Source organism: Carassius gibelio, chromosome B13 (assembly GCF_023724105.1).
Source record: "Carassius gibelio isolate Cgi1373 ecotype wild population from Czech Republic chromosome B13, carGib1.2-hapl.c, whole genome shotgun sequence".
In the NCBI taxonomy this organism is placed as follows: domain Eukaryota; kingdom Metazoa; phylum Chordata; class Actinopteri; order Cypriniformes; family Cyprinidae; genus Carassius; species Carassius gibelio.
The window spans coordinates 19245448-19258898 of NC_068408.1; the positions used below are offsets into that span (position 1 = coordinate 19245448).

General features: G+C 40.5%; 1 protein-coding gene across 9 annotated transcripts in view; it reads left to right on the top strand.

The window, feature by feature from the left end:
• LOC127970381 (inactive ubiquitin carboxyl-terminal hydrolase 54) overlaps positions 1 to 12774 on the top strand; it is a 60581-nt gene extending 47807 nt beyond the window's left edge. For 5 of the 9 annotated variants that reach the window (XM_052572934.1, XM_052572935.1, XM_052572938.1 and 2 more), the window contains 12 exons: positions 305 to 484; positions 830 to 1012; positions 1294 to 1831; positions 1926 to 2062; positions 3433 to 3594; positions 3759 to 3878; positions 6605 to 6764; positions 7075 to 7973; positions 8834 to 8961; positions 9111 to 9248; positions 9831 to 10047; positions 10677 to 12774. In XM_052572934.1, the coding sequence (XP_052428894.1) occupies positions 305 to 484; positions 830 to 1012; positions 1294 to 1831; positions 1926 to 2062; positions 3433 to 3594; positions 3759 to 3878; positions 6605 to 6764; positions 7075 to 7973; positions 8834 to 8961; positions 9111 to 9248; positions 9831 to 10047; positions 10677 to 11236 (3422 nt within the window). In that variant the 3' untranslated portion in view covers positions 11237 to 12774. The remainder of the gene's footprint in view (positions 1 to 304; positions 485 to 829; positions 1013 to 1293; positions 1832 to 1925; positions 2063 to 3432; positions 3595 to 3758; positions 3879 to 6604; positions 6765 to 7074; positions 7974 to 8833; positions 8962 to 9110; positions 9249 to 9830; positions 10048 to 10676) is intronic. The other 4 variants (XM_052572939.1, XM_052572936.1, XM_052572940.1 and 1 more) reach the window with 2 other exon arrangements.
• The last annotated feature ends 677 nt before the right edge of the window (positions 12775 to 13451 follow it).

The following is a 13451-nucleotide window of genomic DNA, read 5'->3' on the forward strand; positions in this document are numbered from 1 at the left end:
CAATACTCATGAATAAATGGTGCACAGGTTAATACACAAAGACAAAACAACAACTTCGCCTAAGAGTTAAATCTTGTGCTACATCATAGTTATATCAGAGCTATATCTAGGGACCAGAACATAATAGAAACTTGGAATGGGCTTCTCTGACCAGAGTAAACATCCACCCAGAATACATAGCAGTGCCCTGTCACCTCTCAAATTTTTTTTTTTTGCCAGTCACATCTTTTGACTGAAAACTCCAGAATCTAATTTTTAAAGCGATATGGGTTCCAAGCATCAGATCTTCTGTTTGTTTTGTCAGGCCGTGAGCCGTCAATTTCCAGTGACACACGGACAGACTCCTCCACAGACAGCTACAGCTATAAGCATTCACACTCCCACCACGAGTCTATGGCCTCCCACTTCTCCTCTGACTCCCAGGGAACTGTCATCTGTAACCCAGACAACGACTCGGCCTCCCACAGCAGCCTAGAAACCACAGGTACGTCAGAATCAAAGACAGTTTAGACAATATTAGGTATATTAGCACTGAGTTGATCAATACAGAAGTAAACTTAATGTGATCTGTTTTATGTCCCACTTGGGGTTCCACAATTAATGGTTGATCTGATTTAGTTTTATTTATCAAATAGCAAATATTGTGATATAATTAAAGAAATCTGTGCTTGAGTGTTTTGGAGTAAAGCATTAAAGTAAGGCACTGTGTTCATTTACACATGAGCAGCTCATTATCAAGTGTTTTCAGTGCCTCGGTTCAACGTTAATGTTGCACCACTACTGCTCTAAAACTCAAATAGTGTCTTTGGTTGTTACTCACTTGTTAAAGGCCCTGACAGCGATCAAGTGCAGCGCCACACTCTCAGAAAAGACGGGGTCTTAGACAGAAAGGGAGGAGTTTTGGACCGAAAACGGAGTGCTAGCAGACCACGAAAATTTGAGGCCCGGGGTGATTCAAGGAGTCGTTGCTCTAAGACAGATGAGGTGTTGTCTGCCGGCTACCACAGCGAAGGTATGTAGTTAAACAATATAATGCTGTCACCAAACCAGAATGCAAACATTGATGTGTTATTTGAATGGCAACCTGGTTAATAAACCGCAACTGTGGTCAGTTGATTGATGTACGGACAGATCATTAGTGGATCAAGTAGCATGTTGGACAATAAATGCGAGCTGCATTAGTCATCACTGTTGCTTGTACTGGCTGTGTACAGTAATATTAGGTGATGTAAAAATAACATTCCTCCTTCCTATTTTTTTTTCCAAGTGATTATCTCTCCCACTCTTTTACAGGCGAGACTTTAAAAGAGCAGCAGGTTCCTCGTTCCCTGCCTAAACCTAGCTCCAGTCGACTTCGAGACTTTAAGGAGACTATGAGCAACATTATCCATAACCGGCCGCTTTCCGCATCATCCTCTGGCTCCGTTGGCCCACCCGACTTCACCGCTAAAGTCAGAGACTGGGAAGCTGACAGCACCAGCAGTGAGTCCAAATCCAGCTCCTCTGGAGGGCGATACCGTCCGCCCTGGAAGCCACGCCGTGAGGCCCTCAACATCGACAGCATCTTTAGCAGGGAGCGCCGCAAGCAGGCCGGGTACAGTCAGCTCAGCGCTCTCTTGTCTGAAGACACTGGGCCTCAGGGGGACTTGGAGACATCATTGGAACAGACCACCTTTCGAGACCTGCCGGGACCCCTGAGACGAGGATCAGAGCAGCCCCCGCGGCTTATCCAGAGGATGGAGAGCGGCTATGAGAGCAGTGAGAGGAACAGTAACAGCCCAGTCAGCCTCGACATGCCTGTTAGCGAGGGCACCAGTAATGGAACACACAGGTATAATGGAAAAAGCTTGTTAGAACTGATAAGGATCTTTGTTAGCACATCATTCATGTCTATCTCTCTGTCTCTCCTCCTCTGTGTTTTCCAGCTTACAAGAGGCAGGATTGAAAAAGCCTCCACCTGATGTCAGCCCATCATGGAAGACTGTAACCAAATCCAAAAGCAGCAGTGCTCTACTGCAGGATGTCAAAGCATCAGTCAAGGGCAGCAGTCACATGAGTCTAGGTGTGTACAGTATGAACGTGTGTGTTTATAGTCGTCATACGGTCAACATGTGGGTGATTTCACCTGTTCTTTACCCATATGGCATCAATCAGGTTTAAACTAGATGTCACATGCCCTTTTTGCTGTTTCAGTTTATGAACTTAATATAAAAAAACAAGCAGTACTGAGCAGAATCAGCTGCAAAATACATCCTGTTCCTTTCTGTGAAATGTTATCTCTGTATATCTGTTATGTAAACTGAGGAACATGAGTCTGCCCAGGAGAGCTATCAACTGCTATATCTGTTTGTGCTTCTCCATTTGACCAGAATAGATGTGTTTGGTCACCGCCTACTGTTCGTTATATAGAATTTTGTGCATATTAAAATTGTGTGCCTCTTAGGCTGATATCACACTGCAAGGCTTAATGCACAAATGTAATATTTTTATCTGTTTTTTTATGTCTATTTGTATTCACTTAGGACTGTTTACTTTAATAGTGGGAATTAGTGTATGTGACACTAGTGATCAATCACACAAATAATTGCCTATTGATATTTTTCATATTGTTCAGGGTACTTTTGGCCTGATTGCGTATAGTTTAGACAGCTGCTGTCTCAACCATGTAACAATGATGAAAGATTCAGAATTAAGAAGAAAGAGAATCCGATACAAAGGTTTTTATGCAAGCAGTCGAAGCTTAGTATTAATTTCATTTACATTTACATTTAATCGTTTAGCATACGCTTTTATCCAAAGTGACTTACAAATGAGAACAATAGAAGCAGTCAGGTCAACAAGATAACAACATCAGTATACAAGTGCCATGACAAGTCTCAGTTAGTCTAGTATCGAACGCATAGCCCGTTTTTTTTTTTTTTTTCATGGAAGACAAAAAAAAAAGGAAAAGTTATATGCTGTATTGTATTTAAAAATATTTTTATATTTTAATTTTAGTAATTTTGTCATTGTCATTTTTAGTAATTTTGTATATATATTATTTCTATTGCGCTTTCATTTTTGTTTCAGTGCTTCATCTTAGACGTATTAGTTGGCAAAATTTAAAAAAATAAAATAAAGTTAAACTTTTTCATTGAATATTTTTAATTCAGCTTTGGAAAAAAAGGACAATATTATTGCTGATAGATTTATTTGTAGTTAACAATAACAATCATAACAGTGCCAAAAAAATTTAATCTGCCTTACATGTAGTAATCAACTGTTTTTGGAAAGTTGATTGCCAAAAAAGTTGTATCTCTCTCTCATTCAAAAATATCTGATATGTGTTCAAGGTGTCAGTAAAAAAAAAAAATATTGGTTGAATGTGTAAATGCAGCAATAGATTATCCAAGATTGTTTCCTTAATATTTTCATGTTTGTGTTTTTGTGTAGCAGGTGAGGGCCGCAGTGAACTGGATGAGCTACAGGAGGAAGTAGCTCGCCGGGCCAAGGAGCAAGAGTTACAGAAGCGAAAGGAAAAGGAGAAAGAGGCGGCTATAGGCTTCAATCCCAAACCCAGCAAGTTCATGGATCTGGATGAGCTCCAGAATCAAGGTGAGCCGTTATCATGCCGTGGCTTTGTCTCCGGGTGCATTTCCTTGGGTTTCTGCTGTGGCTTATCCTTTGGAGCTTTGGATGCAGGTGTACATGTGTGTGAAATGCAGGTGTGCTAGTTTCCATGCTGAAAAGCGCTGTGCTATGATATTTGTAACCTGCAGGGAAAGGGGAAGGCTTTGAGAGGTGTGTGTTGGAAGCAGAGTCTCTGTTAGACCAGTCTCTGAGGTTGGAACAGGCAGGAGAGGTGGCTGCTGCTCTGTCTGTGGTTAATGAAGCAATGTGTAAGTAATCCTGCCCTCAGCCTGCTCCTGCTATCACTACTGCCACATGTTTGTGTGTCTGTACATCTCTTTGTTTGAGTATGTTTGTCTCTGTTCCATATAAAGACTCTCTCTAATACAACCTCTCTAAAGACAAAAAAAGCTATCGGCCTGTGCAAAAAAAAAAAAAAAACGTATTTCTATTTATAACTCTCCTGAGCACGTTCTCAAGCAGGCACGTGAGGCGTCTTCTTGCTTTATGGCATATTGCAGACTTAAAGGGTTAGTTCACCCAAAAATGAAAATTATGTCATTAATAACTCACCCTTATGCTGTTCCAAACAATGTCCTTTTATCTTCGGAACACAGTTTAAGATATTTTAGATTTAGTCCGAGAGCTCTCAGTGCCTCCATTGAAGCGATGTGTACAGTACACTGTCCATGTCCAGAAAGGTAAGAAAAAACATCATCAAAGTAGTCCATGTGACATCAGAGGGTCCGTTAGAATATTTTGAAACATCGAAAATACATTTTGGTCCAAAAATAGCAAAAATGACGACTTTATTCAGCATTGTCTTCTCTTCCGTGTCTGTGTGAGAGAGAGTTCAAATCAAAGCAGTCTGGATTTCCGATTCGCAAACGAATCATTCAGTTCACCAAATTGAACTGAATCGTTTTAAACGGTTCGCATCTCTAATACGCATTAATCCCCAAATGACTTAAGCTGTTAACTTTTTTAATGTGGCTGACACTCCCTCTGAGTTCAAACAAACCAATATCCCGGAGTAATTCATGTACTCAAACAGTACACTGACTGAACTGCTGTGAAGAGAGAACTGAAGATGAACACCGAGCCGAGACAGATAACGAACAAAACATTGACTCGTTCACGAGTCAAGAACTGTTTCTGTCAGATGCGTCTGATTCGTGAACCGAGGAGCTGATGATACTGTGCATGTGTGATTCAGGGTGAAGCAGACCGACAGAACTGATTCTGTGCTAGTGTTATGGGTGCGGGTAAACCGAAGGCTTGAATCAAGGGCAATCATCGCAAATGACGCCATTATGTCGAGCGCAAAAGAACTGGTGAACCGTTTTCTTCAACCGGTTTATTGAATCGAACTGTCCGAAAGAACTACTGGTGATCCGAACACCGATGCAACCGGTTCTTCACTCGTGAACGAGTCAGTCTATTGTTTGTTATCTGGCTCGGCTCGGTGTTCATCTTCACAGCAGTTCAGTCAGTGTACTGTTTGAGTGCATGCATTACTCCGGGATATTGGTTTGTTTGAACTTAGAGGGAGTGTCAGCCACATTTAAAAAAAAGTTAACATAAGTCATTTGTGGATTAATGCGTATTAGAGATGCAAACCATTTAAAACGATTCAGTTCGATTTGGTGAACTGAATGATTCGTTCGCGAACCGGAAATCCAGACTGTTTTGATTTGAACTCTCTCTCACACAGACAAGGAAGAGAAGACAATGCTGAATAAAGTCGTCGTTTTTGCTATTTTTTGGACCAAAATGTATATTCGATGCCTCAAAAAATTCTAACGGACCCTCTGATGTCACATGAACTACTTTGATGATGTTTTTCTTACCTTTCTGGACATGGACAGTATACCGTACACACAGCTTCAATGGAGGGACTGAGAGCTCTCGGACTAAATCTAAAATATCTTAAACTGTGTTCCGAAGATAAAAGGAGTTCTTACATGTTTGGAACAGCATAAGGGTGAGTTATTAATGACATAATTTTCATTTTTGGGCGAACTAACCCTTTAAGTGCATTACCACCACATATCTCTCAAGTGGAACATTGACACTCCTAATTGAGATTGTAAATAGTGTAAATGTTCTACTTCAGATAGGTGGCAGTAATGCACTTATAAGGCTGCGATACGCCGTAAAGCAAGAATAAGAAGGCGCCTCACAAGCGCAACAGGAGAGTTCTAACAGTTCTAACAATTTTCATTTTTGGGTGAACTATCCCTTTATTTTATTTTTTTAAATTGTACTTTCAAACATTCTTACGAATTTAAGAAACTTAACTTTCGTGAATCGTGAGTCCAGTTTTCCAGCTTCATCTATCAGTTTTTATGACTGTCAATAAAATGCTCTCTATCTTTCTGTCTGCGGTTGATGTAGAAGCTGTTTGCTTACCAATGTCATTTTACATCTGTCTGTCTTTTGTACGTCATACCCTGAGCTTTGTCACTTAATGGGGTTACCACATGCACGTTGGCACACACACACACACACTCACACCTTCCATGATCTGGCCCCTGTGTGTTACCTACACCTCACTCCCCCCCGCCTCACAGTTTCCAGAGCCTCTGTAGGGTTGAGTAGATTGCAGCTCATGTGATGAGGAAAGAATTCTCATTCTGTATTATTTATAGTTAATTATGTTGAGATGTGGTGTTAGGCTTGTGTAATTTGCTTTTTTTAAGTTCAGTGGCTGAACTACAATTCATTTTGATTTAAGTCAACTTCATTATAATTTAATCATTTTGTGCTTGAGAGAATTTAACATTTGTGTAAAGGATTTTACTAGGTTCCCCATCTACCCAATTTGTGTGACCCTCCCCTCAACCCCCATAATTCAGGACCCTTCAAAACCCTTTTAATTTTAGTTCTTTGTCATGTGTGTTTGCATGTCCCCCATGACTTGGCTCTTTATTTTCTGCATCCGTTTCATTTTTCTTTTGCCTTTTTTTTTTGTTTTGTTTTGTTTGCGTTGTAGCTAAACTCAGGCATACCTTGCATGAGAGCAGCGCTAACGCTCAGGGCAGGATGCAAAAGTGCATGAGGAGAGCACGAGGTCTGCAGCAGCGCATGCAGCAGCAGCAGGAACTGCAGCAGAAGCAACAGGAGGAAGAGAAGGAACAGAAACAGCCCCTCAGGTACCTGCGGCTGGCTGCAGTCGTGTTTATGTGTTTGTGTGCACTCCAGGAGCCCTGCACACAGAGGAAAATGCATTGTGCCTTAAAAATAATGATTAATACTTTTTTTAACTTGAAGAATTGAAAGTCAGGTTAATGTAAGAGATCACATGTCAACGAGCTGCTCAGGTAATGTCATGTTGTTAGAGAGGCTGAAACAAATCTGTATACTCCATGATGTCGTCAAGAACTGATTCAAGATACTGACTCAGGTAGGTGCACATTATTTATTATCAGAAACTCATTGTTATTTTTCATGTTCTGCATTTAGTGAGCAGTCTGTCCCGGTCCAAATACTTCTGACAAAAGTTAAAGAAGAGGATAAGAAGGCAGTTTCAGAAGATGCATTGAGACCACCATCACCTCTCCACATGAAACCTCAGTCTACAAATAAACCGATTTCTGAACCCCCCGGCCCTCCTGTCTCCTCCTACCATACTGAAACACTTTTCCAGCAGCAAGACAATGCAGAGGACAACTCCGGTCCTCTTACTGTGACAGAGAATTCGCCAAACTCACAAACGTGGGGCCCCAGAGACCCTGTAACCACCACAAACTCTTTTGTAAAAACTGCTAGTATGCGCAGTTCTGCCACTGTGCCTGTGATCGCAGTAAATGGCTGCGAGCCTCCCCTCAAATCATCGGCTCTTCTCAATATGCCCTGTAGTCCATCTCATTTCAGTGCCTGTCAAACACCTTCCGTTTCTGATCACTCCAACTCTGGGGATGGACTGCAAAACCCGCCTCGTCCTCTGTCTCTTCACGGCCTAACCCACACATCCCACAGCCATGCTTCTGATGCCTGTCAAAAATCACTCCCGGCACCCTCGCGGAATTGGCCTTGTCGCAGTCTTGAACATCCTGATGGCAGTACTACTTTGATGGAGTCCTCTCCATACTCACCAGCAGACCTCCGCTCCCCTTTGTCCCCCTGTCCTCCGTCCCTGTCTTCACCAGCACAGGATCAGCGTTCAGCCGGCCCTATGCCCGTGGAGCGGTGGGCCCAGAATGTCAATCGATACTACAACTCCCAGAATTGTGCACCATCGGGATGTGGCTCACCCTGTGAGGAGCTGTCAGAGCTGGACTCACTTTATCAGGCCAGCTTGAAGGCTCCCAGCATGCCCCGAGCCCCACAGGGACCCAGCCCTCAGATAGCCAACAGATCAGGTAATTTTGAAAAAGATTTCACCGAGATCCCATGTAACTCTGTTGAAATATGTTTAATATGTTGCAAAAAAAACTGTACATTTCAATTATTTAAAAATGTATTAAAAAAAAAAAGTTTTACCATAAATATCTTTATAAAAATGCACATAAGAGTTCTAAAGTAAGAGCTCCAACCCATGTTCTTAACTAAGAAATTCAGTGAATTTAAAAGGGACTCAACTCTCTTTTTATTTGTGATAAACTGTCTAAATTACATTCACACTGGTGTTTTAGGAAGCCAAACTAATTAGAATATATGAATAATAACAACAATGACAGTAATAGTTCCGTATATTGTAAAACAGTTGCTTTGTTAAATAAATGGAAAAATGAATGTTTCATAGGTATATTATTTTTGCTTTACAGTAGGGAATATTTTTTCTAATTTCTACACTTGAAAGAGATATTTGGAGTTTGGACTGCATTTAAACCGCTAGCTGTCAGCAATTCTTACTGCACTTTTAAGCTTTTATTTTGACGGAAACAGCAGTAGAGCTTTTATTTTGAAGGAAAACTCAGACTTCAGTGAAAACAGGCTTACAAAAATGCATCTCACTACAAATCTAGTGAAATGCTGTAATCAAATGCTGCAAAATAAAGCATAACTGGTGGCCTATTTTTTTTAAGTGTACTTTTTTAAAAATCACTCACTTTTCCCGGAGGACCTATCGTTTCATATCATCATAAGACCACGATAATATCGAGACCGTTTTGCTATCGCGATATCAAGATAATGATAGTATCGTTACATACCTAACTTTTTTTATTTGTTTGAGTTGTCCTTTCTGGAACCAGGTTGTATAACTTTAGTGGTGTTCTAGGTCCCGCTGCTTCTCGTAAGCACAGCACTGGATACTCTGCCACACTTGGTCGTTCTAAAACCCCCACAGCAGAGATCGAGAGGAGTGCCTACAGGACGCCAGCATACAGCACTAAATCACTTCAGAGGGTGCGTTGGCATACCTGCATTATTTCAGTAGTAGTTATAGTATTATGTATAAGATGCGTGTATAATTATCATCACACAAAGTGAAGATCTTTCTTAGTATTTGATAAGGATTTGAAATGCTAATGTATTGTCATTATGTGTGTGTGCAGCCTGTGTCTGCTGTGGCCTGTGATGCACCACCGGGTGAGGATGAATCATACAGTGCCGAGAACCTGCGACGGATTGCACGGAGTCTGAGTGGGACTGTCATTGGAGGACGGACTGATGTACCCCCATCTCGCAGCTTTGTGGGTGTCTCACTAAAATCACTTGGTCAAACACTCAAACCTCATATTATGCACTCAGAATACATTAGCACCATTTAATTTGCTGCAAAAACAGCTTTCAAGTACTTTTCTCAGTGTGTATGTAATCATGGTTTTAGGCAGTGTGGTCTTAAATGTTTGTGAACTCACTTTGAAAGAGGAATACTGCCACCTGGAGTGGCTGTAGAGAAGACAGAAACTTGAGTACTCAACACTTCAGCTGAAAAACTACTTTTTCAGTTATAATAAGATTTATTTATTTATTTTTAAATCAGCCAATCATCTCACAGATCTATTGGAATCCTTCATGGACACCAGTAGTTGGCAGACTCCAGTTTGAAAACCACTGAAGCACAGCTTAAGTTGTTTTCGTTGTTTTAATTTTTATATTTAATTTCAATTACATATCCATTGTCCATCTTTTCTTTAATTACCAATAGTTTTTTGTGTTTGTGTGTGTGTTTGTGTCATTTTTGTCCTTGTCATGGTGCTGCTGGGAACTCATGTTATTTTCATGTCTCCTCCTTTCTCATCCTTTCACTCTTTTTTTTTTTTTCCATAAAGGACCCTCATGTCTCCAGGATGTCCAAGCATGTGAATGTGCAACTCCCCACACGTCGCTCCAGCACTTCCCTGCATGTTTTACCCCCTCCTTCCCACAATCCTCCTATGTTCCCTCATGAACCACAACCCCAATACCTTCACCCAAGCCACTGCCACCACCCTGCCCCTCCATCACACCTGCACCAGCAGACACTGAAGCCCTCTCATGGACAAAAAGGTAACCATCTCACCCCACCCCAATTTTCAGCCTTCATGCTGTGCACACAGATGTTTTTTTTTTCTCTGCCTGCAATAGGCTGCTGTCTTTTGTTGTTGTCTGTGTTCTTGCAATTTAACACTTTTGTTGTTAAACTAGTCAAGGACCTAAAACTCTATTGAGGTTGAGCTTGATTATTTATCTGGCAAGATGTATTAGTTTGTCTAGTTTAACTGTCTATTTTGTGACCTTTCATAAGGGCTGCACAAAAAAATCGAATCACTTTTTTCTCGCAAAAAATCAATATAAAAATGTGATTTTCAAATGTTGTTTTTTTTTCCTTTCTTTTGTCGTTGTTTGTAGAAATGCACAGTTCAGCCAAAAAAATTAAATAAATTATATTTTTTATATATATAAATATATATATATATATATATATATATGTTTATTTTTCTAGTATTTTTTAACAATAATAAATATGTAAAATATCAATTTAAAAAAAAAGCAAAACCTATTTATATGATTAAATGATAGTCTTTGTTATTTGTCAATTGCTCTAAGCTGTATAAAGATTTTGTTTTATTATAATTAATCATGCGGCCCTACACAGGATGCATCACAATTCTATTTTTCTTTGCTCCTCTCTGCAGGAGATTGCCAAAAGGCCAACAAGTTTTTGGCTGTGCTTGACAGGGGTGAAACTTTCTCCCGTGAAAACTACCACAATGTCGCAATGAGCTACGGCACCCTTCCAAGGGCCCCCCGCAGGTCAGTTTCATCTGGGCCCCCTGTGCATCAAGCAAGACCGGGACCCCCAGCAGGCCCAGGCCCCCGGAACTACCCAGACGCAGCCTATGCCACACTATCCCACCCTCACCGCACTACAGCATCAAATAGGACGATTGATGGCTTTTACAGACAGCCTCAACAACAATCAGCTTCAACCACCCCAATCTCCTATCACTCCAGCCATCATCACCCTAACCTTGAGCCGTCGACCCAACCCCTCCGCCTTGATGTGCCCCCCGAGAGGGACTGGAGGGCTGCTAGGGACACTCATGTCTTTCCCAGGACAGAACCACGGGGTGGGACATCCCGTAGCCTTCCTGTTTATATCTGCGGGTTGTGCAAGCAAAACCCAGCTGAGCCCACTAGAAGCTACTGCCAGACCTGCAGAGCCCATATGAACCACTACAGGATGACCAGCTGAGTCATGCAGGAAACGCATCCTTCAACGCACTCATTCTCTGACTTGGAAGTAGATGTGAAAGCCTGTGCCAATTCTGTGAAGCTCTTCACACAGCAAAAAGCAGGAAGGTCTTAGGTTAGCTGCTTTGGCTAAAGTGAAAGACGACGATGTTTGTCTCATATGTGAATGTGGAGTGGTCATTTTCCGAAAGCATATTTTAAATGCAGCTGCTGCATTTAAACGCTAAAAGGAGGACATCCACTCCCTGTGCTTTTAAACATTTCCACTGATAATTCAGTACCACAGAGTTAAGTTCACTTTAATTGGCCACTATCTCAGCACGAAGCTGTGAAGAACAGAGCACTTTGCTGCGTGGGCCACTGCATCTTAACTGATGCAAACACAAAACGCCAAGACTGAAGAACTTTGCCTGCTGATATACATTGTCTGCTCCATATATGCACAAATATGCTTTAGTTTCCAATTAGCATTCCAAGCTAACCTTACTTAGTTCTGTGATTGTAATTGAACTGTTAACTCAAGTTTAGTGCACTTCAGAAGTGTTAAGTTAAAGCGTTCCTCTGTTGTAACTTCTCCCATTTTTATGGGAAAGCAATGTTTATGTGTAACTAGTTCATTTAGAGGGCTGTAACATCAGTGTGTGCAAGTAATCAGAGGTACATCAGGTACCAGCAGTCAATTTTCAACAACCTCATTGGCATTTGTGTCGATATTTTTGTGTACAGTATTGTTCTGCCTGATAGTAGCACCGACACCTGTTGTGATCTTTTTTTTTTTTTTATATTTTGTAGTAGCAAGCAGTTTAACTATTGGGTTTCTACAGTATATCTTACATTAACTGATAAGTGCAAAACTTTTTCAGTATGTTTTACGACTTAGAGATTCTTATTTAATTTCTTGAATGCTATTGAGGAAGGAACCTGTGGCTTGAGATGGTTAATTAGTTTTAAGTCTTAAACATTGGAAGTGTTCGGAGTGTCTGTCAGTTATTAGCGGAGTTTGATGGTGCAATGTGCCATGTCACGGAAATGAAAGTGTTACCTGCTCATCGTAGTGAACATGAGTAGTTTATATTGAAACCTGGCCAATCCATTTTCGAGCATGTCAAATACCTCAACCAATCACATGCTCTCTTACTTTTATTTCACCAGAACAGTTTTGCGCGTATTATGGTTTCGTAAATCAGTACCTAACGGTGAATCGAGTGCCTCTGTGTTGAATTCCCACTGGGCAAATTATCAGAATTATCTTTTCTTTTTCTTTTTTTTTGGCCAATATGCAGTGTAATACTGTCCTGCCGTAATTACTGACAACAGGGATCTGTGACTGATTTACCCTTCCTTCTTTTTTTCCTGAGTTAACATACAAACAGATATGGCAAAAAAGCAAGGTTGTGTATATATAAGTGTGTACAGATATTCAGTCTTTGACCTTAAGTACAGACGGATTCAGATTTGTTGTAAATGCTGTGCTAGAAATCAAACTTGTATTTTTGCAATAAAGTTATATTGAGCTCCAGTCAGGAGCAGAATGCTGTACCTTTTTTTCTGGCTGCCTTTATTCTTAAAAAAATTGCCTATCTATCTAGTTAGTTTATGGTTTGTATGGTGTCTTAATAATTGCTTATTTTCAAATATAAATGGAGACTTTTTCTCTTGAAAAATATTTATGCATATATTTAGTTTGATTGTTGAAAGTCATTATACCCAACACACTTACTGATTGATATTTGTCCCCCAGCAATCTCTAATATCATTTTTAAAATAATCATGAACGAATAGAATATCTCTGCAAACCCTTTTCTAAGGAACCTAACATGGTTTTACTTAAATTAGGCCAAATCTCTGGCATGAATATGTCAAACAGGACAAGCATTTATGATAGCATCGGAGTAACAGAAATGTTGGTATTATTGGGAAAATTATTGTCTTTTTGTTCATGTGCCACTATTAATATGCTAATTTAGACCTGAGAGGCCCTCCAGTGAGCGTCTTGTGCTGCTATGCTTGTTGCATTTTTATTGTCTGATATTTTTCCTGCTATCCAGTAATAACAGGAGTGTGTGGTAACCTAGACCTTCTCTAAAGATTTCACTTGTACGTCAATCATGAACAATTTATTTTTTGTTTAAGCTAATGAGGTAGTTTCAGTTTCTTAGCAACAACCGAGAACAAGAAAAAACAAGTTGGTATGTTGATGGAATGATTGCCTTTTT